The sequence below is a fragment of the Oncorhynchus masou genome, chromosome 22 (genome assembly GCF_036934945.1).
Source record: "Oncorhynchus masou masou isolate Uvic2021 chromosome 22, UVic_Omas_1.1, whole genome shotgun sequence".
In the NCBI taxonomy this organism is placed as follows: domain Eukaryota; kingdom Metazoa; phylum Chordata; class Actinopteri; order Salmoniformes; family Salmonidae; genus Oncorhynchus; species Oncorhynchus masou.
The window spans coordinates 2371103-2394152 of NC_088233.1; the positions used below are offsets into that span (position 1 = coordinate 2371103).

General features: G+C 38.3%; 1 protein-coding gene across 1 annotated transcript in view; it reads right to left on the reverse strand.

Annotated features, from left to right (window-relative positions):
* Nucleotides 1–23050, reverse strand: part of LOC135509763 (mucin-5B-like) — a 45725-nt gene that overhangs the window by 21474 nt on the left and 1201 nt on the right. Inside the window, exons 5-21 of the mRNA XM_064930664.1 lie at nt 22453–22567; nt 19335–19419; nt 19003–19106; nt 16912–17131; nt 16451–16576; nt 14368–14485; nt 14252–14277; nt 13749–13825; nt 10505–10612; nt 10188–10257; nt 9790–9927; nt 9347–9511; nt 7690–7784; nt 7323–7449; nt 5895–5998; nt 5398–5549; nt 4952–5015 (exon numbers count right to left, since the gene is read on the reverse strand). Coding sequence (XP_064786736.1) covers nt 4952–5015; nt 5398–5549; nt 5895–5998; nt 7323–7449; nt 7690–7784; nt 9347–9511; nt 9790–9927; nt 10188–10257; nt 10505–10612; nt 13749–13825; nt 14252–14277; nt 14368–14485; nt 16451–16576; nt 16912–17131; nt 19003–19106; nt 19335–19419; nt 22453–22567 — 1894 coding nt within the window. The remainder of the gene's footprint in view (nt 1–4951; nt 5016–5397; nt 5550–5894; nt 5999–7322; nt 7450–7689; nt 7785–9346; nt 9512–9789; nt 9928–10187; nt 10258–10504; nt 10613–13748; nt 13826–14251; nt 14278–14367; nt 14486–16450; nt 16577–16911; nt 17132–19002; nt 19107–19334; nt 19420–22452; nt 22568–23050) is intronic.

The following is a 23050-nucleotide window of genomic DNA, read 5'->3' on the forward strand; positions in this document are numbered from 1 at the left end:
TGTGCATCATACATAAAGTAGGGGATTTAATAAAAATACAAAGAAAATCATGAATGAAAATTATTATTGCCCTACCTGAGTAAGAATGTATTCACAATCTCCATTGAAAGTGAACCTTTTCTCATCAAAAGTGACGAAATGCCCATCTCCATATATGGCACACATCCCATCACACTGCTTATTGGTACACTGCCATTTTCTGCCTTCGCAAGTGCTACAATGATGCAAACATAATCACATGGGAAGATTTTAGAGGGAAGCATTTGACATATCCAAAGAAGAAGAAGAAGAAGAGGGATAGAAGTTGATTTTACCAGGTATTGCAGTCTACTTTGAGCACATGTCCAGGTTGGTAATAGACTCCATTGTGAGAACAGGGACATAGGTCTTCCTTGATGCATCCTCCGTTTCCATCAGACAGCAGACCATCAGGACAGACACAGCCTGACACACACTCTGCACTGATCTATAACACAATGAATCAGGGAAGGACTGACATGAATTTAAGTTGGACTTCATGTGCCTGAATGTCCCTCCACCCTCCAGGGTATAAGATGTGGACATTATGTGCCTGAATGTCCCTCCACCCTCCAGGGTATAAGATGTGGACATTATGTGCCTGAATGTCCCTCCAACCTCCAGGGTATAAGATGTGGACATTATGTGCCTGAATGTCCCTCCACCCTCCAGGGTATAAGATGTGGACATTATGTGCCTGAATGTCCCTCCACCCTCCTGGGTATAAGATGTGGACATTATTTGTCAAATGGATCAATTGATCAAGTGTTTGAAAAGACACAAGGATGACTTTTAAAGATGATCTCTTTGATGTTCATGGATATCAGGTTCTCTGTAAACATTACAGTCTGCTCAAACAGAAACCCTCTAAAAAGTCAACATCATCGGAAGATATCGTTTGGGATCCTCGGCCTAGCTTTGAACAAGGTAATAAATCATTTGATCAATCTGTCACTGTGTTAACATAACATTGTCCTTGTATGTTTTTAATAAAATGTGTTGCAATATATGTTTTTATTAATGTGTTGTATGACATGTTTTTATTAACGTGTTATAAGGCATGTTTTAGTAACATGTTGTAAGACATGTTTTATTAACGTGTTGTAAGGCATGTTTTATTAACGTGTTGTAAGGCATGTTTTTAGTAACGTGTTATAAGGCACGTTTTTATTAACGTGGTGTAAGGCATGTTTTTATTAACGTGTTGTAAGGCATGTTTTATTAACTTGTTATAAGGCATGTTTTTATTAACGTGTTATAAGGCATGTTTTTATTAATGTGTTATAAGGCATGTTTTATTAACTTGTTATAAGGCATGTTTTATTAACTTGTTATAAGGCATGTTTTTATTAATGTGTTGTAAGGCATGTTTTATTAACGTGTTGTAAGGCATGTTTTTACGAACGAGTTATAAGGCATGTTTTATTAACTTGTTATAAGGCATGTTTTTATTAATGTGTTGTAAGGCATGTTTTATTAACGTGTTGTAAGGCATGTTTTTACGAACGAGTTATAAGGCATGTTTTTATTAACGTGTTATAAGGCATGTTTTATTAACGTGTTGTAAGGCATGTTTTTATTAACGTGTTGTAAGGCATGTTTTTATTAACGTGTTATAAGGCATGTTTTTATTAACGTGTTATAAGGCATGTTTTATTAACATGTTGTAAGGCATGTTTTTATTAACGTGTTGTAAGGCATGTTTTATTAACGTGTTGTAAGGCATGTTTTTACTAACGTGTTATAAGGCATGTTTTTATTAACGTGTTATAAGGCATGTTTTATTAACGTGTTGTAAAGGCATGTTTTTATTAACGTGTTGTAAGGCATGTTTTATTAACGTGTTATAAGGCATGTTTTTATTAACGTGTTATAAGGCATGTTTTTATTAACGTGTTGTAAGACATGTTTCTATTAATGTGTTGTAAGGCATGTTTTTATTAACGTGTTATAAGGCATGTTTTATTAACGTGTTGTAAGGCATGTTTTTATTAACGTGTTGTAAGGTATGTTTTATTAACGTGTTATAAGGCATGTTTTATTAACGTGTTATAAGGCATGTTTTATTAACATGTTATAAGGCATGTTTTATTAACGTGTTGTAAGGCATGTTTTTATTAACGTGTTATAAGGCATGTTTTATTAACGTGTTATAAGGCATGTTTTTATTAACGTGTTATAAGGCATGTTTTTATTAACGTGTTGTAAGACATGTTTCTATTAATGTGTTGTAAGGCATGTTTTTATTAACGTGTTATAAGGCATGTTTTATTAACGTGTTGTAAGGCATGTTTTTATTGACGTATTGTAAGGCATGTTTTTATTAACGTGTTGTAAGGCATGTTTTATTAACGTGTTATAAGGCATGTTTTATTAACGTGTTATAAGGCATGTTTTATTAACGTGTTATAAGGCATGTTTTTATTAACGTGATGTAAGGCATGTTTTTATTAACGTATTGTAAGGCATGTTTATATTAACGTGTTGTAAGGCATGTTTTATTAACGTGTTATAAGGCATGTTTTATTAACGTGTTATAAGGCATGTTTTTATTAATGTGTTGTAAGGCATGTTTTTATTAACGTGTTATAAGGCATGTTTTATTAACATGTTGTAAGGCATGTTTTTATTAACGTGTTGTAAGGCATGTTTTATTAACGTGTTGTAAGGCATGTTTTTACTAACGTGTTATAAGGCATGTTTTTATTAACGTGTTATAAGGCATGTTTTATTAACATGTTGTAAGGCATGTTTTTATTAACGTGTTGTAAGGCATGTTTTATTAACGTGTTGTAAGGCATGTTTTTACTAACGTGTTATAAGGCATGTTTTTATTAACGTGTTATAAGGCATGTTTTATTAACGTGTTATAAGGCATGTTTTTATTAACGTGGTGTAAGGTATGTTTTTATTAACGTGTTGTAAGGCATGTTTTATTAACTTGTTATAAGGCATGTTTTTATTAACGTGTTATAAGGCATGTTTTATTAACTTGTTATAAGGCATGTTTTTATTAATGTGTTGTAAGGCATGTTTTATTAACGTGTTGTAAGGCATGTTTTTACTAACGTGTTATAAGGCATGTTTTTATTAACGTGTTATAAGGCATGTTTTATTAACGTGTTGTAAGGCATGTTTTTATTAACGTGTTGTAAGGCATGTTTTTATTAACGTGTTATAAGGCATGTTTTTATTAACGTGTTATAAGGCATATTTTATTAACATGTTGTAAGGCATGTTTTTATTAACGTGTTGTAAAGCATGGGTCCTGTGTGGCTCAGTCGGTAGAGCATGGCGCTTGCAACGCCAAGCGTCGTGGGTTCGATTCCCGCTAGGGCCACCCATATGTAAAAGTAGTGGCCCCAGCCGACTTGTAAGTCGCTTTGGACAAAAGCGTCTGCTAAATGGGATATATTATAAGGCATGTTTTTATTAACGTGTTATAAGGCATGTTTTTATTAACGTGTTGTAAGACATGTTTCTATTAATGTGTTGTAAGGCATGTTTTTATTAACGTGTTATAAGGCATGTTTTATTAACGTGTTGTAAGGCATGTTTTTATTGACGTATTGTAAGGCATGTTTTTATTAACGTGTTGTAAGGCATGTTTTATTAACATGTTATAAGGCATGTTTTATTAACGTGTTGTAAGGCATGTTTTATTAACGTGTTATAAGGCATGTTTTTATTAACGTGTTGTAAGGCATGTTTTTATTAACGTGTTATAAGGCATGTTTTTATTAACGTGTTATAAGGCATGTTTTTATTAACGTGTTGTAAGGCATGTTTTTATTTAACGTGTTATAAGGCATGTTTTATTAACGTGTTATAAGGCATGTTTTATTAACGTGTTGTAAGGCATGTTTTTATTAACGTGTTGTAAGGCATGTTTTAATTAACGTGTTGTAAGGCATGTTTTTATTAACGTGTTGTAAGGCATGTTTTTATTAACGTGTTGTAAGGCATGTTTTTATTAACGTGTTATAAGGCATGTTTTATTAACGTGTTATAAGGCATGTTTTATTAACGTGTTGTAAGGCATGTTTTATTAACGTGTTGTAAGGCATGTTTTATTAACGTGTTATAAGGCATGTTTTATTAACATGTTATAAGGCATGTTTTTATTAACGTGTTGTAAGGCATGTTTTTATTAACGTGTTATAAGGCATGTTTTATTAACGTGTTATAAGGCATGTTTTTATTAACGTGTTGTAAGGCATGTTTTTATTAACGTGTTATAAGGCATGTTTTTATTAACGTGTTATAAGGCATGTTTTTATTAACGTGTTATAAGGCATGTTTTATTAACGTGTTGTAAGGCATGTTTTTATTAACGTGTTATAAGGCATGTTTTATTAACGTGTTATAAGGCATGTTTTATTAACATGTTATAAGGCATGTTTTATTAACGTGTTGTAAGGCATGTTTTTATTAACGTGTTATAAGGCATGTTTTTATTAACGTGTTGTAAGGCATGTTTTTATTAACGTGTTATAAGGCATGTTTTTATTAACGTGTTATAAGGCATGTTTTATTAACGTGTTATAAGGCATGTTTTATTAACGTGTTGTAAGGCATGTTTTTATTAACGTGTTGTAAGGCATGTTTTTATTAACGTGTTGTAAGGCATGTTTTTATTAACGTGTTGTAAGGCATGTTTTTATTAACGTGTTGTAAGGCATGTTTTTATTAACGTGTTATAAGGCATGTTTTTATTAACGTGTTATAAGGCATGTTTTTATTAACGTGTTATAAGGCATGTTTTATTAACGTGTTATAAGGCATGTTTTATTAACGTGTTGTAAGGCATGTTTTTATTAACGTGTTGTAAAGGCATGTTTTTATTAATGTGTTGTAAGACATGTTTTTATTAACGTGTTGTATGGCATGTTTTTATTAACGTGTTGTAAAGCATGTCCCATTGTAGACTTACACAGTGACTGTCTAGTGTTTGACAGCTCTTCTGGCACTCTGAGCCCTTGGCTCCGGGCTCTGCACTAGAACAGTTGAAGAAACCCATTGGTTCTTCACAGGCTGTAGGGAACAAAAGTAGGCTTTATAGGTTAGTAGGGGTTAAACTACAGAGTCTTGGATGTGAAGTGATTTGCTAAATTGGGCAAATAACGATGTGTTCTGAATTTCAGAGTACTCACATAAATGTTGTGGTCTTCCAGTACAGCTTAATTTCCCTTGTCTGCAAGAGCTGGGTGGATAAGAGGGGTATAAGAGGAGGGGGTTAAGCATGGTTTAGCATGTCTCTTGAAGCAAACCAAGACTTCATATGAAGACGGTCGATTTCTAAATATTTTAATAGAGCCACAACAGAGAAGACCATCAGATTTTCTGAGATTTTCTTTCACATGCCAACCAAGTCCTCACCATGTAGCCCCATAGATCCTGGTGACCTCTCCAGCGGGTACCACTGTGCCTCCATTGTAGCAGGAGCAGCGTGAGGCAGGGACACACTCTCCCTGGTCGTTCAGGTAGGTTCCCTCGGCACAGCCACAGCCGTCCACAGACACATGGTCTAACTGTTCAATTCAATTAAAAGTGTTTTATCCATGAGGGGAAATTACTTTGGGCATGTCTGCAACAGCAACAACATCCACAACAACAAGAAGATACACAACAACATGACAACAACAAAGACAACAACAACATACACAACTACTACAACACAGCAACAACAAAGACAACAACAACATCCACAACAACAAGAAGATACACAACCACAACAAAACAGCAACAACAAGACAACAACAAAACAGCAACAACAGCTCAACAACACCATACAACACAACAAGACATTAATAAAATGAACAATAATAATAATAGCAAACACATGCAATAGAAATGAGATGTCCATGTAAATGTACCTGGCAGGTGAAGTCTGTCTGGCTCAGTGAACGACAGGTGCGGTCACAGCTGGTCATGGTATAGTCATAGACCATCGTGTCAGGGCAGCTAGAGGAGTACTTCCCTGTGGAAAACAGTATGGTGATTCAACATTTAATTACATGTTTTGGCGGATTTTGTTTTTAAATAAGAAGGTTAACCCTGAACACCGTGGGTTTATAGGAGGGTAAACCCTGGACACCGTGGGTTTATAGGAGGGTAAACCCTGGACACCGTGGGTTAATAGGAGTGTAAACCCTGGACACTGTGGGTTAATAGGAGGGTAAACCCTAAACCCTGAACACTGTGGGTTAATAGTAGGGTAAACCCTAAACCCTGAACACCGTGGGTTTATAGGAGGGTAAACCCTGGACACCGTGGGTTAATAGGAGGGTAAACCCTGGACACCGTGGGTTAATAGGAGGGTAAACCCTGGACACTGTGGGTTAATAGGAGGGTAAACCCTGAACACTGTGGGTTAATAGGAGGGTAAACCCTGGACACCGTGGGTTAATAGGAGGGTAAACCCTGGACACCGTGGGTTAATAGGAGGGTAAACCCTGGACACCGTGGGTTAATAGGAGGGTAAACCCTGGACACCGTGGGTTAATAGGAGGGTGAACCCTGGACACCGTGGGTTAATAGGAGGGTAAACCCTGGACACTGTGGTTTAATAGGAGGGTAAACCCTGGACACCGTGGGTTAATAGGAGGGTAAACCCTGGACACCGTGGGTTAATAGGAGGGTGAACCCTGGACACCATGGGTTAATAGGAGGGGGAACCCTGGACACTGTGGGTTAATAGGAGGGTAAACCCTGATCACTGTGGGTTAATAGGAGGGTAAACCCTGGACACCGTGGGTTAATAGGAGGGTAAACCCTGGACACCGTGGGTTAATAGGAGGGTAAACCCTGGACACCGTGGGTTAATAGGAGGGTGAACCCTGGACACCGTGGGTTAATAGGAGGGTAAACCCTGGACACTGTGGGTTAATAGGAGGGTAAACCCTGGACACCGTGGGTTAATAGGAGGGTAAACCCTGGACACCGTGGGTTAATAGGAGGGTAAACCCTGGACACCGTGGGTTAATAGGAGGGTAAACCCTGGACACTGTGGGTTAATAGGAGGGTAAACCCTGAACACCATGGGTTAATAGGAGGGTAAACCCTGGACACCGTGGGTTAATAGGAGGGTAAACCCTGGACACCGTGGGTTAATAGGAGGGTAAACCCTGGACACTGTGGGTTAATAGGAGGGTAAACCCTGGACACCGTGGGTTAATAGGAGGGTGAACCCTGGACACTGTGGTTTAATAGGAGGGTAAACCCTGGACACTGTGGTTTAATAGGAGGGGAAGCCTTCATTAATTAATAAATAAATACATTCAGTATCTCTGATGTTATCTTACCACAGGTGGTGTTTCTCCATCCACTGAGCAGGACGCCTGCAGCAGCACATGCATGGACGTAGGAGGAGACCGCAGCACACATGCACTCCTCACTCCTCTCACAGTTACAACTGTCATATAGGCAGATCTTCAGGGAGAGAAGAAGAAACAGAAGAAGAAGAAGTTATGAGATGTGATATTGAAGAAAACTACTGTTTTCTGAAATCACACACAAGCACAGGACAATAGTACTTAAAATTCTGATTAGATAAATAGATAATTTTGATATAGAACGTCTTAAATGATTGTTTAAAAATATATGTATTCATAGAGCTTTGGGATAACTGTAATTAAAGAGCATTTGAGAAGTTAAAATTATCATACTTACTTCCTTGTAGTAATTTGGGTTGATCTCAGTGTGGCATTGGGAAAATATTCCTTCACGATCTGACAGCATCAAGCACCAGTGATTGGCATATCTCTCTGTAAAACATATGAGATATTAGCAACATTTAACAAAGTAGAAAGAGTTTTTATCTAGGCTTTACTGTGCATCTCAGTAGATATATGTAAGTGTAAATCCCCAAGAAGTATTCCAAGGCTCTGATAAAGGCTCTCTACGCCGAAACATAATGAAAAAATACAAATGGTTAGTTGGAGAATAAACTCAGATCTATGCACAGAGTGATCCTTTTTCTACTACTAGTAAGGAATAGTTTTGGTATTATCAAGTCCCTCAGTCGAGCACCTGATTCCCTTTTTGTTCAAGCTGGGCTGAAGCGTGTTTGGGTATTGTTTCATTAGACCAGGGGATCCCAAACCTTTTTGGCCCACGACCCCATTTAGTGAATAGGCCTGCCCGCTGTCCCACAATAGATTTGCCCCATTTGTGCAAGAGTCCACCTTTCAATCACATGGAATCTGTTTTTGTCAATACGGAACATCCCCTGTGCCATGTCATGCTCAGAAATCGTCAGACAGAACAATACGTCCTCATGAATAGCATCCCCCGATATGTATAGCGAACAAAATTCAATGCATGGGGCATCTCGGCCTCCACAGCATTTGGATAAACGTCCATTTGCATAAACTGGGGAGTTTGTGAGTCGTTCAGTCAGAGTTTCCTCTTGATTGCGAGAAATAGCATACACTTTTTGTTTAATATGTGCCTCTATCCTCCCACATCGATTGCGGACGGTAATATCAAAATCTCTGCAATAGTGTGTAGGTTTCATTCCGTAGTGGAACAAGCCGTTCAACGTGGGAATGATTCAAGTGCAACGGTCAAGTGCGGCCATGGAAGAACTGGGACAATTTCAACGTCTCGGAATTGTGTACAGATCCTTGCGACTTGGGGCTTGCATTATCATGTTGAAACATGAGGTGATGGCGGTGTATGAATGGCATGACAATAGGCCTCTGGATCTTGTCATGGTATCTCTGTGTATTCAAATTGCAATTGATAAAATGCAAGAGTGTTCATTGTCTGTAGCTTATGCCTGCCCAATACCATAACCCAGCCGCCACCATGGGACATTTTGTTCACAACACTGACATCAGCAGCAGTTGTGAGGCCGGATGGATGTACTGCCAAATTCTCTAAAATGACGTTGAAGGTGACTTATGGTAGAGAAATGAACATTCAATTATCTGGCTACAGACCTGGTGGATCCTGCAGTCAGCATGCCAATTGCATGCACCGTTAAAACGTAAGACATCTGTGGCATTGAGTTGTGTGACAAAAACCTCACATTTTAGAGTGGCCTTTTTTTTACCCTAGCACATGGTGCACCTGTGTAATTGTCATGCTGTTTAATCAGCTTCTTGATCTGCCACACCTGTCAGGTGGATGGATTATCTTGGCAAAGGCAAAATGCTATCTAACAGGGATGTAAACACATTTGTATATTTATTATTTGGTATTTTGGAAATTCTCCCGTGACCCCATTTTCATAGAAAGTGACCCCACATGGGGTCGTGACCCCTAGTTTGAGAACCGCTGCATAAGAGACACGTTAGTGTTTTTAAAGAAGTTGAAGGAGTACCGTTCTCTACACTCAGACTGCATGGGATCTCAAAGTTCTGTGCCACATCAGGACAGCTTGCTTTGGTCTTCCACGTGTTGGCAAACGTCACAGCGGTTCCTTCCACCAGTCCATTGATGGTTCTGAAGTCGTCAGCTTGGACACCGTTAAAGTCTCCGCAAAGACCTGGATAAGAGGTACAAAACATTATAACAGGTGGTTTGAACTAACATTGACTGAAGATGCAATGCATCAAGTATCATTAGTTTATTAATAATTGTTTCAGGTGAGGTTTGACCGAACCCCTCAAACAAGTGGTATAGTGACACATGTTACATTAACAGTAGTTTGATAACCAATGAGCTTTTATAATAACAATGCATGAGATTTATAAAGTGCTTATCAAAAACGACCAAAACGCTTATCTTTCCACAAAGACTTTAAATGAGCAGAGAGAAACATACCCTGGGTTTTTTCTTTGTGTGAACTGCTAGCTACGATGTAGACCTGCATTATAGGTGTTAGCTGGACCTCTAGACGGAGCCCATAAGAGGTATGCACAACAATGTAGAACGTAGAGGGCTGAAAGATCCTTACATCCGCTGTGGAAAATATACACAAGTTCTAGTCACAATCTGGTTTACCATGAACTTTTAGCTCCCACTTCCCTATTGTGGGATGCTTATGGTGTTACATGCTGCTAGACAAGGAAAGAAAGATGAAAGAAAGAGACAACTTCTGGTACAGAATGTACTGCATGGGAAGGGTTTCAAACATACGTTTATACTGATAAATGACTACAAAAAATAGACAGATATCACATCTCTGTATCCCCTCAAGCAGCCATCAATCAGTCACTCACCCATGAAAAGTGGCATCTGAGAAAACATCTTGTTGACAAAGACCCTTCCACTGGCCTCGATGACGATCATCTGCAAGTGACAAAATACAACTTGAGTTAAAGCAACTCCCCTGGTGATAAGGAGTGTGGAACAGGGTTGGAGTCAATTCCAGTCAATTCAGAAAGAAAACCTCATTCCAATTCCAAATGTTCCTCACAGAAAAACAATGAAGAGCTTTGGAATTGGAATTCAGTGGACTGCCTGAATTGACTCGAAATTAAATGTAATTAACTCCAACCCTGAAGTGGTGATACGAGTCACTGACTGGCTAACTTACCGTGGACTCTGGAGTCACCAGGGTTACAGATCTTAGGCAGGTCTCAATGTCCGTCTTCCCGCATTTCACTATGTCACCCAGGACTGTGAAAGCAGTCTCGTTGGTTTGCTGGGGACAATTGGTACAAGGTATGACAGTTAAGTTATGGTATGATAGTAAAGTTTAGGTATGACAGTAATGTTAAGGGAACACATTTTTTGTAACACAATACTTACTACTTTCCTACATTTTGAACTACAGTTCCTTCAGGATTTATTCACACCCCTTGACTTATTCCACATGTTGCTGTGTTACAGCCTGCATTTTAAATTGATTAAATAATGTTTTTTTCACACAATGATGACAACGTGAAAACATGTTTTTAGAAATGTTGGCTAATATATTGAAAATGATATACAGAAATATCTTATTTACATTAGTATTCACACCCCTGAGTCAATACATGTTAGAATCAACTTTGGCAGCGATTACAGCTGTGAGTTTTCAAGTCTTGCCATAGATTTTAAAACCGATTTAAGTCAAAACTGTAATTAGGCCACTCAGGAACATTCAATGTCATCTTGGTAAGCAACTCCAGTATATACTTGGCCTTGTGTTTTAGGTCATCATCCAGCTGAATGCTGAATTTGTCTCCCAGTGTCTGGTGGAAAGTAGACTGAAACAGGTTTTCCACTAAGATTGTTCCTGTGCTTAACTCCATTCCGTTTATCTTTTATACTGAACAACTCCCCAGTCCTTAATGATTACAAGCATACCCATAACATGATGCAGCCATAACATTCAGTCAGTAATGTGTTGTATTGTATTTGCACCAAACATAACACTTTGTATTGATGACAAAAAGTGAATTGCTTTGCCACATTTTTTGCAGGATGACTTTAGTACCTTGTTGCAAACAGGATGACTTTAGTACCTTGTTGCAAACAGGATGACTTTAGTACCTTGTTGCAAATAGGATGACTTTAGTACCTTGTTGCAAACAAGATGACTTTAGTACCTTGTTGCAAACAGGATGACTTTAGTACCTTGTTGCAAACAGGATGACTTTAGTACCTTGTTGCAAACAGGATGACTTTAGTACCTTGTTGCAAACAGGATGACCTTGTTGCAAACAGGATGACTTTAGTACCTTGTTGCAAACAGGATGGACCTTGTTGTACCTTGTTGCAAACAAGATGACTTTAGTACCTTGTTGCAAACAGGATGACTTTAGTACCTTGTTGCAAACAGGATGACTTTAGTACCTTGTTGCAAACAGGATGACTTTAGTACCTTGTTGCAAACAGGATGACTTTAGTACCTTGTTGCAAACAGGATGACTTTAGTACCTTGTTGCAAACAGGATGACTTTAGTACCTTGTTGCAAACAGGATGACTTTAGTACCTTGTTGCAAACAGGATGACTTTAGTACCTTGTTGCAAACAGGATGACTTTAGTACCTTGTTGCAAACAGGATGACTTTAGTACCTTGTTGCAAACAGGATGACTTTAGTACCTTGTTGCAAACAGGATGACTTTAGTACCTTGTTGCAAACAGGATGACTTTAGTACCTTGTTGCAAACAGGATGACTTTAGTACCTTGTTGCAAACAGGATGACTTTAGTACCTTGTTGCAAACAGGATGACTTTAGTACCTTGTTGCAAACAGGATGACTTTAGTACCTTGTTGCAAACAGGATGACTTTAGTACCTTGTTGCAAACAGGATGACTTTAGTACCTTGTTGCAAACAGGATGACTTTAGTACCTTGTTGCAGGATGACTTTAGTACCTTGTTGCAAACAGGATGACTTTAGTACCTTGTTGCAAACAGGATGACTTTAGTACCTTGTTGCAAACAGGATGACTTTAGTACCTTGTTGCAAACAGGATGACTTTAGTACCTTGTTGCAAACAGGATGACTTTAGTACCTTGTTGCAAACAGGATGACTTTAGTACCTTGTTGCAAACAGGATGACTTTAGTACCTTGTTGCAAACAGGATGACTTTAGTACCTTGTTGCAAACAGGATGACTTTAGTACCTTGTTGCAAACAGGATGACTTTAGTACCTTGTTGCAAACAGGATGACTTTAGTACCTTGTTGCAAACAGGATGACTTTAGTACCTTGTTGCAAACAGGATGACTTTAGTACCTTGTTGCAAACAGGATGACTTTAGTACCTTGTTGCAAACAGGATGACTTTAGTACCTTGTTGCAAACAGGATGACTTTAGTACCTTGTTGCAAACAGGATGACTTTAGTACCTTGTTGCAAACAGGATGAAGTACCTTGTTGCAAACAGGATGACTTTAGTACCTTGTTGCAAACAGGATGACTTTAGTACCTTGTTGCAAACAGGATGACTTTAGTACCTTGTTGCAAACAGGATGACTTTAGTACCTTGTTGCAAACAGGATGACTTTAGTACCTTGTTGCAAACAGGATGACTTTAGTACCTTGTTGCAAACAGGATGACTTTAGTACCTTGTTGCAAACAGGATGACTTTAGTACCTTGTTGCAAACAGGATGACTTTAGTACCTTGTTGCAAACAGGATGACTTTAGTACCTTGTTGCAAACAGGATGACTTTAGTACCTTGTTGCAAACAGGATGACTTTTACCTTGTACCTTGTTGCAAACAGGATGACTTTAGTACCTTGTTGCAAACAGGATGACTTTAGTACCTTGTTGCAAACAGGATGACTTTAGTACCTTGTTGCAAACAGGATGACTTTAGTACCTTGTTGCAAACAGGATGACTTTAGTACCTTGTTGCAAACAGGATGACTTTAGTACCTTGTTGCAAACAGGATGACTTTAGTACCTTGTTGCAAACAGGATGACTTTAGTACCTTGTTGCAAACAGGATGACTTTAGTACCTTGTTGCAAACAGGATGACTTTAGTACCTTGTTGCAAACAGGATGACTTTAGTACCTTGTTGCAAACAGGATGACTTTAGTACCTTGTTGCAAACAGGATGCATGTTTTGGAATGTTTTTCTTCTGTACAGGTTTCCTTCTTTTCATTTGTCAATTAGGTTAGTACTGTGGAGTAACTACAATGTTGTTGATCCATCCTTGGTTTTCTCCTATCACAGCCATTATTGGGTGTGAATACCTTTTGGAGCCATATTAGTGCCAAATTACATGGAATCTGAATTGAATCACTTTGAATTTGTATGAACAAAAAAAACACATTTTTATTCAATATTTTCTGTTGGCACTAATATCACACCATACAGTAGGTTAGATCCCTACCTTGGACAGGACATATGAGCAGTCTCCATGGAAGGTGTAGGCTTTCCCATCATAGGTGGTGATGTGGGAACCTCCCACTATGGAGCAGGTAGCAGGGCAATCTAGATCCATACAACTCCACTGGCCTTGTATACAGGTACTAACGGAGAGAGACAGTCAGTTTAGCCACAACACATACAACTCCACTGGCCTTGTATACAGGTACTAACGGAGAGAGACAGTCAGTTTAGCCTCAACACATACAACTCCACAGGCCTTGGATACAGGTACTAACGGAGAGAGACAGTCAGTTTAGCCTCAACACATACAACTCCACAGGCCTTGTATACAGGTACTAATGGAGAGAGACAGTCAGTTAAGCCTCATCACATACAACTCCACTGGCCTTGTATACAGGTACTAACGGAGAGAGACAGTCAGTTTAGCCACAACACATACAACTGCACTGGCCTTGTATACAGGTACTAACGGAGAGAGACAGTCAGTTTAGCCACAACACATACAACTCCACTGGCCTTGTATACAGGTACTAACGGAAAGAGACAGTCAGTTTAGCCTCAACACACCCGGATTAACACACACAACAATTCAGTGAATATAAACGCATTGCAGCTCTTACCATTCGTGGCATGTTCTTGAGAATGATTGTCCAGGCTGGTAAGATTGTCCGTTGTGGAGACAAGAGCACTGGTTCACAGCTACACAGCCAGTCTGGGTGATGTCATCAAACACGGTTCCTATGAGAAAGACATTCAATACATTCAGTTAGCTGAACCCATGACTTACATTCAATACATTACATGTAGTCACCTGGTTCCATAATGACATTCAATACATTCAGTTAGCTGAACCCATGAATTACATTCAATACATTTAGCCAGCTGATCCCATGACTTACATTCAATACATTTAGACCAGCTAATCCCATGAATTACATTCAATACATTACATTTAGTCACCTGGTTCCATAATGACATTCAAAACATTCAGTTAGCTGATCCCATGAATTACATTCAATACATTTAGCCAGCTGATCCCATGACTTACATTCAATACATTTAGACCAGCTAATCCCATGAATTACATTCAATACATTACATTTAGTCACCTGGTTCCATAATGACATTCAAAACATTCAGTTAGCTGATCCCATGAATTACATTCAATACATTTCGCCAGCTGATCCCATGAATTACATTCAATACATTTAGTCAGCTGATCCCATGACTTACATTCAATATATTTAGTCCTTCCCTATCTCATAAAATACATTGATCCATGTAGATCAGTATCTTAATTACTACAGTACATCTGTTGCAGAACTTTGATCAAATAATGAAATCTCCAGTCCTATAAAAAGGCTACTCTTCCAATCTATGTAACCTTGAACCTTTTCCTGGTTTAAACAGCCACATAACTGTTATCAGGGTTATATACACCCTTCCTGGTTTAAATAGCCACATAACCAACATGAGTTTTAATACAGTCTTCCTGGTTTGAATAGCCACATAACCAACATGAGTTTTAATACAGTCTTCATGGTTTAAATAGCCACATAACTGATATGAGTTTTAATACAGTCTTCCTGGTTTAAATAGCCACATAACTGACATGAGTTTTAATACAGTCTTCATGGTTTAAATAGCCACATAACCAATATGAGTTTTAATACAGTCTTCGTGGTTTAAATAGCCACATAACTGATATGAGTTTTAATACAGTCTTCCTGGTTTAAATAGCCACATAACTGATATGAGTTTTAATACAGTCTTCCTGGTTTAAATAGCCACATAACTGATATGAGTTTTAATACAGTCTTCCTGGTTTAAATAGCCACATAACTGAAATGAGTTTTAATACAGTCTTCCTGGTTTAAATAGCCACAGAACTGATATGAGTTTTAATACAGTCTTCCTGGTTTAAATAGCCAGGAGATTTTCCAGAATTTCTTTAAAACCCTGTGACCTGTTTAGAAAATATATATCTGTATACCTAGGCGGCAGGTAGCCTATTGGTTAAGAGCATTGGGCTAGTAACTGAAAGGTCAATGGTTTGAATCCCTGGCCTGACTAGGTGAAAATTCTGTCAGTGTGCCTTTGAGCAAGGCACTTACCCTAACTGTTCCTGTAAGTCTATCTGGATAAGAGCATCTGCTAACTATGTAAATCTGGTCCCACTCCCATCATTGCCCATAAAAATACCTTTTCACAACTACTAATTAATCACAGTGAGATCCTATAGGGTCCTGACGTATACCTGGGTTAGGTTACCAGATTAGGAAAAGCTCTGGGCCCCGGGAAAAAGAATTTGCCCCACCATTCTGGGACCTGTGGTGCTACCTCTGCATTAGGGCATCATCGGTTATATTCAGCGACTTTAAAATAGTTACACAGCTGACATATGATGTTGTATTCAGCTACATTAAAATAGTTACATAGCTGACATATGATGTTGTATTCAGCTACTTTAAAATAGTTACATAGCTGGCATATGATGTTGTATTCAGCTACTTTAAAATAGTTACACAGCTGATATATGATGTTGTATTCAGCTACTTTAAAATAGTTACATAGCTGACATATGATGTTGTATTCAGCTACTTTAAAATAGTTACATAGCTGGCATATGATGTTGTATTCAGCTACTTTAAAATAGTTACACAGCTGATATATGATGTTGTATTCAGTAATGAGTGCATGTACCAGCAGGGCAGAAGCATCCGTCGGTGCAGTGTTCCTCACAATGCTGGTTCCTCTTTGGGTTGGAGCAGGTATCAGTGCAGGGACTACCACACTCCTGGTACTGCATGCTTAAAGGACACGTCTCCACTGCTCGACACAAATAACCAGAGTCACAGATCTGTTTCTGAGGCTTCATTACTTCACATTTTCATATCTTCTTCTATGGACATCATTGGAAGTGAAAATTGGGATTTGCTCCTCAGTTTTCAGTCACATAAATGTAAATACTAGCATGTCAAAGAAGAAGACACTATAGATTACCTAAGGCAAAGCATTATTGCATATCAAAAGTGTTTACTTTGAGTTACAATATAACTATGGCTGAGTTTTTTAACCACATCCAAACTACCAACAGAGCAATACAAACAAACAATCCAGTATAAAAACAAAAAGGATGTGTAATGCAAATAATGTTCCCTTACAGCAGAACAGGTCGGTCTTCCACTCCTGGGGTTTCCCCCCTGCGTGAGCACACTGGCGGGAGTACTCTGACATGGTGGGACAGGCGCAGGTGACACTGCTGCTGCTGTTGCCACAGTGACACATGTCTTCTGCACAGGCCTTGATGAAGGAGTCTGTGGCAATCAGGTCCTTACAGCTACTGAAGGCAAGACTGGTGAGAAGCTGCTCACAAAGTTTGGTCTGAAAGGATGAAGAAGAAGAAGAATTACTGGAGGCAACAGACGGTTTGATTCTCTGATCCACCTCTACGCAGACGACACCATTCTGTATATTTCTGGCCCTTCTTTGGACACTGTGTTAACTAACCTCCAGATGAGCTTCAATGCCATACAACTCTCCTTCCGTGGCCTCCAACTGCTATTAAATGCAAGTAAAACTAAATGCTTGCTCTTCAACTGATCGCTGCCCGCACCTCCCCGCACTTCCAGCATCACTACTCTGGACGGTTCTGACTTAGAATATGTGTACAACAACAAATACCTAGGTGTCTCGCTAGACTCTAAACTCTCCTTCCAGACTCACAGTAAGCATCTCCAATTCAAAATTAAATCTAGAATCGGCTTCCTATTTCGCAACAAAGCATCATTTACTCAACCTGCCAAACATACCTTCGTAAAACTGACTATCCTACCAATCTTTGATGTCATTTACAAAATAGCCTCCAACACTCAGCAAATTGGATGCAGTCTATCACAGTGCCATCCATTTTGTCACCAAAGCCCCATATACTACCCACCACTGTGACCTGTACATAGCCAATCTGTAAATAGCCCATCCAACTACCTCATCCCCATACTGTTATTTAAATGTTTTTCTCCTTTGCCCCCCAGTATCTCTACTTGCACATTCATCTTCTGCACATCTATCACTCCATTGTTTAATTGCTAATTGTAAATATTTCACTACTATGGCCTATTTATTGCCTTACCTCCCTTATCTTACCTCATTTGACTGTATATAAATGTTTTTCTCTATTGTGTTATTGACTGTGTGTTTGTTTACTCCCTGTGTATCTCTGTGTTGTTGTATGTGTCACACTGCTTTGCTTTATCTTGGCCAGGTTGCAGTTGTAAATGAGAACTTGTTCTCAACTAACCTACCTGGTTAAATAAAGGTGTTCTCAACTAACCTACCTGGTTAAATAAAGGTGTTCTCAACTAACCTACCTGGTTAAATAAAGGTGTTCTCAACTAACCTACCTGGTTAAATAAAGGTGTTCTCAACTAGCCTACCTGGTTAAATAAAGGTGTTCTCAACTAACCTACCTGGTTAAATAAAGGTGTTATCAACTACCCTACCTGGTTAAATAAAGGTGAAATACAAATACATAAATAAAATAAAATGATGTACTGATCAAATGTCAGCCATGATGATGATATTGGTATTTCAAACTAACAGTCATGTTTAAATGTAATGAATAAGAAATCTTAAATGCCATACAACACTCCTTCTGTGGCCTCCAACTGTTCTTAAACGCTAGTAAAACCAAATGCATGCTTTTCAACCGTTCGCTGCCTGCATCCGCACGCCCGAATAGCATCACCACCCTGGATGGTTCCGACCTAGAATATGTGGACATCTATAAGTACCTAGGTGTCTGGCTAGACTGCAAACTCTCCTTCCAGACTCATATCGAACATCTCCAATCCAAAATCAAATCTTGAGTCGGCTTTCTGTTTTGCAAAAAAGACTCCTTCACTTTTGCACACCAGTATCTCTACCTGCACATGTTCATCTGATCAGTTATCACTCCAGTGTTAATCTTCTAAATTGTAATTATTCGCTCCTATGGCCTATTTATTACCTCCTCATGACTTTTGCACACAATGTATATAGATTCTTTTGTTTCTACTATGTTATTGACTTGTTTATTGTTTATTGTTTACTCCATGTGTAACTCTGTGTTATTGGCTGTTCACACTGCTATGCTTTATCCTAGTCTGGTCGCAGTTGTAAATGAGAACTTGTTCTCAACTAGCCTACCTGGTTAAATAAAGGTGAAATAAAATAACATATAAAAAAAATCAGCTCAGCTCTAGACTTGTAAATACCTGGTCTTCACACTGCTCAGTGTGAACAGGGATTTCTGTACAGGTTTCTGTTGGGCCATTCATCTTCCAAATATCAGCATAGTCGATTGTCTTCAGATAATCATCTGTGGGAAAAGAAACCTAGTTTTATCTTACCTGTTTATTTCCCCTTACAAACAGTCTCTGTCATCATGTGTTTTGTGTTTTTGAGAACCCTTTCTTAACATGGTACCTAGAAAAATACTTCCTAACCCCTTCCTAACCCCTTCCTAACCCATAGATTGAACCCAAACATTCATGAACAGAACAGGAGCGTAATCCGCCCCTCTCAGACATTTGGTGATTTTGTTTACCATTCCTATTGAACTCGTTCTGGACTCCGTTGAAGTCTCCACACAGCCCACATGTCTGATTCTGGAACTTTGAGTCCAGCTCCACCTATAAAACCAATGGAAGATGACTTAGGGTTAATGCATTGCAAGCTAGTTGTTGAGGCGCCTACAGCAGATTATATATATGTACATTTCACATACAGCTAGCTGGCCATGCACGTACAGCAGTTCATATATATGTACATTTCACATACAGCTAGCTGGCCATGCACCTACAGCAGTTCATATATTGTACATTTCACATACAGCTAGCTGGCCATGCACCTACAGCAGTTCATATATATGTACATTTCACATACAGCTAGCTGGCCATGCACCTACAGCAGATCATATATATGTACATTTCACATACAGCTAGCTGGCCATGCACCTACAGCAGTTCATATATTGTACATTTCACATACAGCTAGCTGGCCATGCACCTACAGCAGTTCATATATATGTACATTTCACATACAGCTAGCTGGCCATGCACCTACAGCAGTTCATATATATGTACATTTCACATACAGCTAGCTGGCCATGCACCTACAGCAGTTCATATATATGTACATTTCACATACAGCTAGCTGGCCATGCACCTACAGCAGTTCATATATATGTACATTTCACATACAGCTAGCTGGCCATGCACCTACAGCAGTTCATATATATGTACATTTCACATACAGCTAGCTGGCCATGCACCTACAGCAGTTCATATATATGTACATTTCACATACAGCTAGCTGGCCATGCACCTACAGCAGTTCATATATATGTACATTTCACATACAGCTAGCTGGCCATGCACCTACAGCAGTTCATATATATGTACATTTCACATACAGCTAGCTGGCCATGCACCTACAGCAGTTCATATATATGTACATTTCACATACATCAAACTTTTAAACTCTCATCCTGTTGTTAAAACCTTTTAAACTCTCATCCTGTTGATAAAACCTTTTAAACTCTCACCATGTTGTTTAAATCTTTTAAACTCTCATCATGTTGATAAAACCTTTTAAACTCTCATCATGTTGATAAAACCTTTTAAACTCTCATCCTGTTGATAAAACCTTTTAAACTCTCACCATGTTGTTTAAATCTTTTAAACTCTCATCCTGTTGTTAAAACCTTTTAAACTCTCATCCTGTTGATAAAACCTTTTAAACTCTCATCCTGTTGATAAAACCTTTTAAACTCTCATCCTGTTGTTAAAACCTTTTAAACTCTCATCCTGTTGATAAAACCTTTTAAACTCTCATCATGTTGTTAAAACCTTTTAAACTCTCATCCTGTTGATAAAACCTTTTAAACTCTCATCCTGTTGATAAAACCTTTTCAACTCTCATCCTGTTGTTAAAACCTTTTAAACTCTCATCCTGTTGATAAAACCTTTTAAACTCTCATCCTGTTGTTAAAACCTTTTAAACTCTCATCCTGTTGATAAAACCTTTTAAACTCTCATCCTGTTGATAAAACCTTTTAAACTCTCATCCTGTTGATAAAACCTTTTAAACTCATCCTGTTGATAAAACCTTTTAAACTCTCATCCTGTTGTTAAAACCTTTTAAACTCATCCTGTTGATAAAACCTTTTAAACTCTCATCCTGTTGATACAACCTTTTAAACTCTCATCATGTTGATACAACCTTTTAAACTCTCATCATGTTGTTAAAACCTTTTAAACTCTCATCCTGTTGTTAAAACCTTTTAAACTCTCATCATGTTGTTAAAACCTTTTAAACTCTCATCCTGTTGTTAAAACCTTTTAAACTCTCATCCTGTTGATAAAACCTTTTAAACTCATCCTGTTGTTAAAACCTTTTAAACTCTCATCCTGTTGATAAAACCTTTTAAACTCATCCTGTTGTTAAAACCTTTTAAACTCTCATCCTGTTGATAAAACCTTTTAAACTCATCCTGTTGTTAAAACCTTTTAAACTCTCATCATGTTGATAAAACCTTTTAAACTCTCATCCTGTTGTTAAAACCTTTTAAACTCTCATCATGTTGTTTTCTATTTTCTCGCATGCATTTAAAAAATGTAATTAAACATCATATTTATGATGTTTTCATCATTAAATTGAATGTTAGTTGCCTGAAAACTGGTCTGTCTCCTTTGCAGGTTAGTTTCAGTCTGAGATTATGATATTTGAGTACACTGGGATTATTTATGTACACACGAAGGGGAACGATGATACATACAGTATTTACTCTCTACAATGTCAATAGATATTGAGACAATATTGTGTCTTCTGATCTAACCACACTCTGGAACTTTGAGTCCAGCTCCACCTATAAAACCAATGTGAACTGATTAAACTGATAAGTTCTTCCATACTGTCCCCCCCAAATGGCAACCAATTTCCTGTATAGGCCTATATAAAAGTAGTAAGTAGCATGTAACCGTGCAGAAATATAGATTGATTATTGGTCTGTCCTGTCCCATCAGATGTTAACACTCTGTTCCCACTCTTATCCCAAAAGTTCCCCTAACACTGATGTTCCCACTCTTATCCCAATAGTTCCCCTAACACTGATGTTCCCACTCTTATCCCAACAGTTCCCCTAACACTGATGTTCCCACTCTTATCCCAATAGTTCCCCTAACACTGATGTTCCCACTCTTATCCCAACAGTTCCCCTAACACTGATGTTCCCACTCTTATCCCAATAGTTCCCCTAACACTGATGTTTCCACTCTTATCCCAAAAGTTCCCCTAACACTGATGTTCCCACTCTTATCCCAACAGTTCCACTAACACTGATGTTCCCACTCTTATCCCAACAGAGGTTAACACTGATGTTCCCACTCTTATCCCAAAAGTTCCCATAACACTGATGTTCCCACTCTTATCCCATCAGTTCCCCTAACACTGATGTTCCCTAAAGTCACTAGCTAACTACAGACCATTTTCACCAGGACCAGAATATTGCAGAAAAGCATCACATTTACATTTGACATTTAGCAGAGACTCTCGTCCAGGGTGATTTACAATCAGTGTATTGAACCAAAGTAGGTGAAACAACCACATATCACTGTAGTGTAACAGAAGACGTATGGAAATGAGTACGCAAACTAAACACATACCCAGAGGGAATCATCTTCATTCCACATGATGACTAACCCCAGCTTGGCTGTGATCTTCACATAGGAAACAGTCCTCTCAATGAAGACGTTAAACTGACCAAACGGTATGGTGACCCTAGAGGGACAAAACAATAGTGTTCATCAGAAAGGAGAGTCTGTATTCCAACAAGGGTCAAAATGGTCCTTTAAAGGATTTTCTTAGTATTTTTCTTCCTCCCCTGTTGAGACTGTACCAGGTAATAATGTCTGTATAGGATTTCATCAAATGGAATTTCAGCTTGGTAACTTTCATCTGTAAATGCACATCAACTAAACTTCAGAATAAGAGTTTGACCTCTGAATGTTTTTAGATCACTGATGAACTCACTGTTGCCCATTGAAACTGACATTATGTAGATTATGTTAAAACAGCTAAATATTTTTTTTACTTATGAATTTTACCTCAAGTCTTCGCACAAATGTAGCAACTGAATGAAGTGAAAAATCAAATACTTTCCATTCTTTTTTCCTACATATGATAAATGCAAGTGAACTCTCTGAATAAAATTAATCCCATTGGATGTAGTTAAGTGATTACAAACCCCCGTATCATTTACTT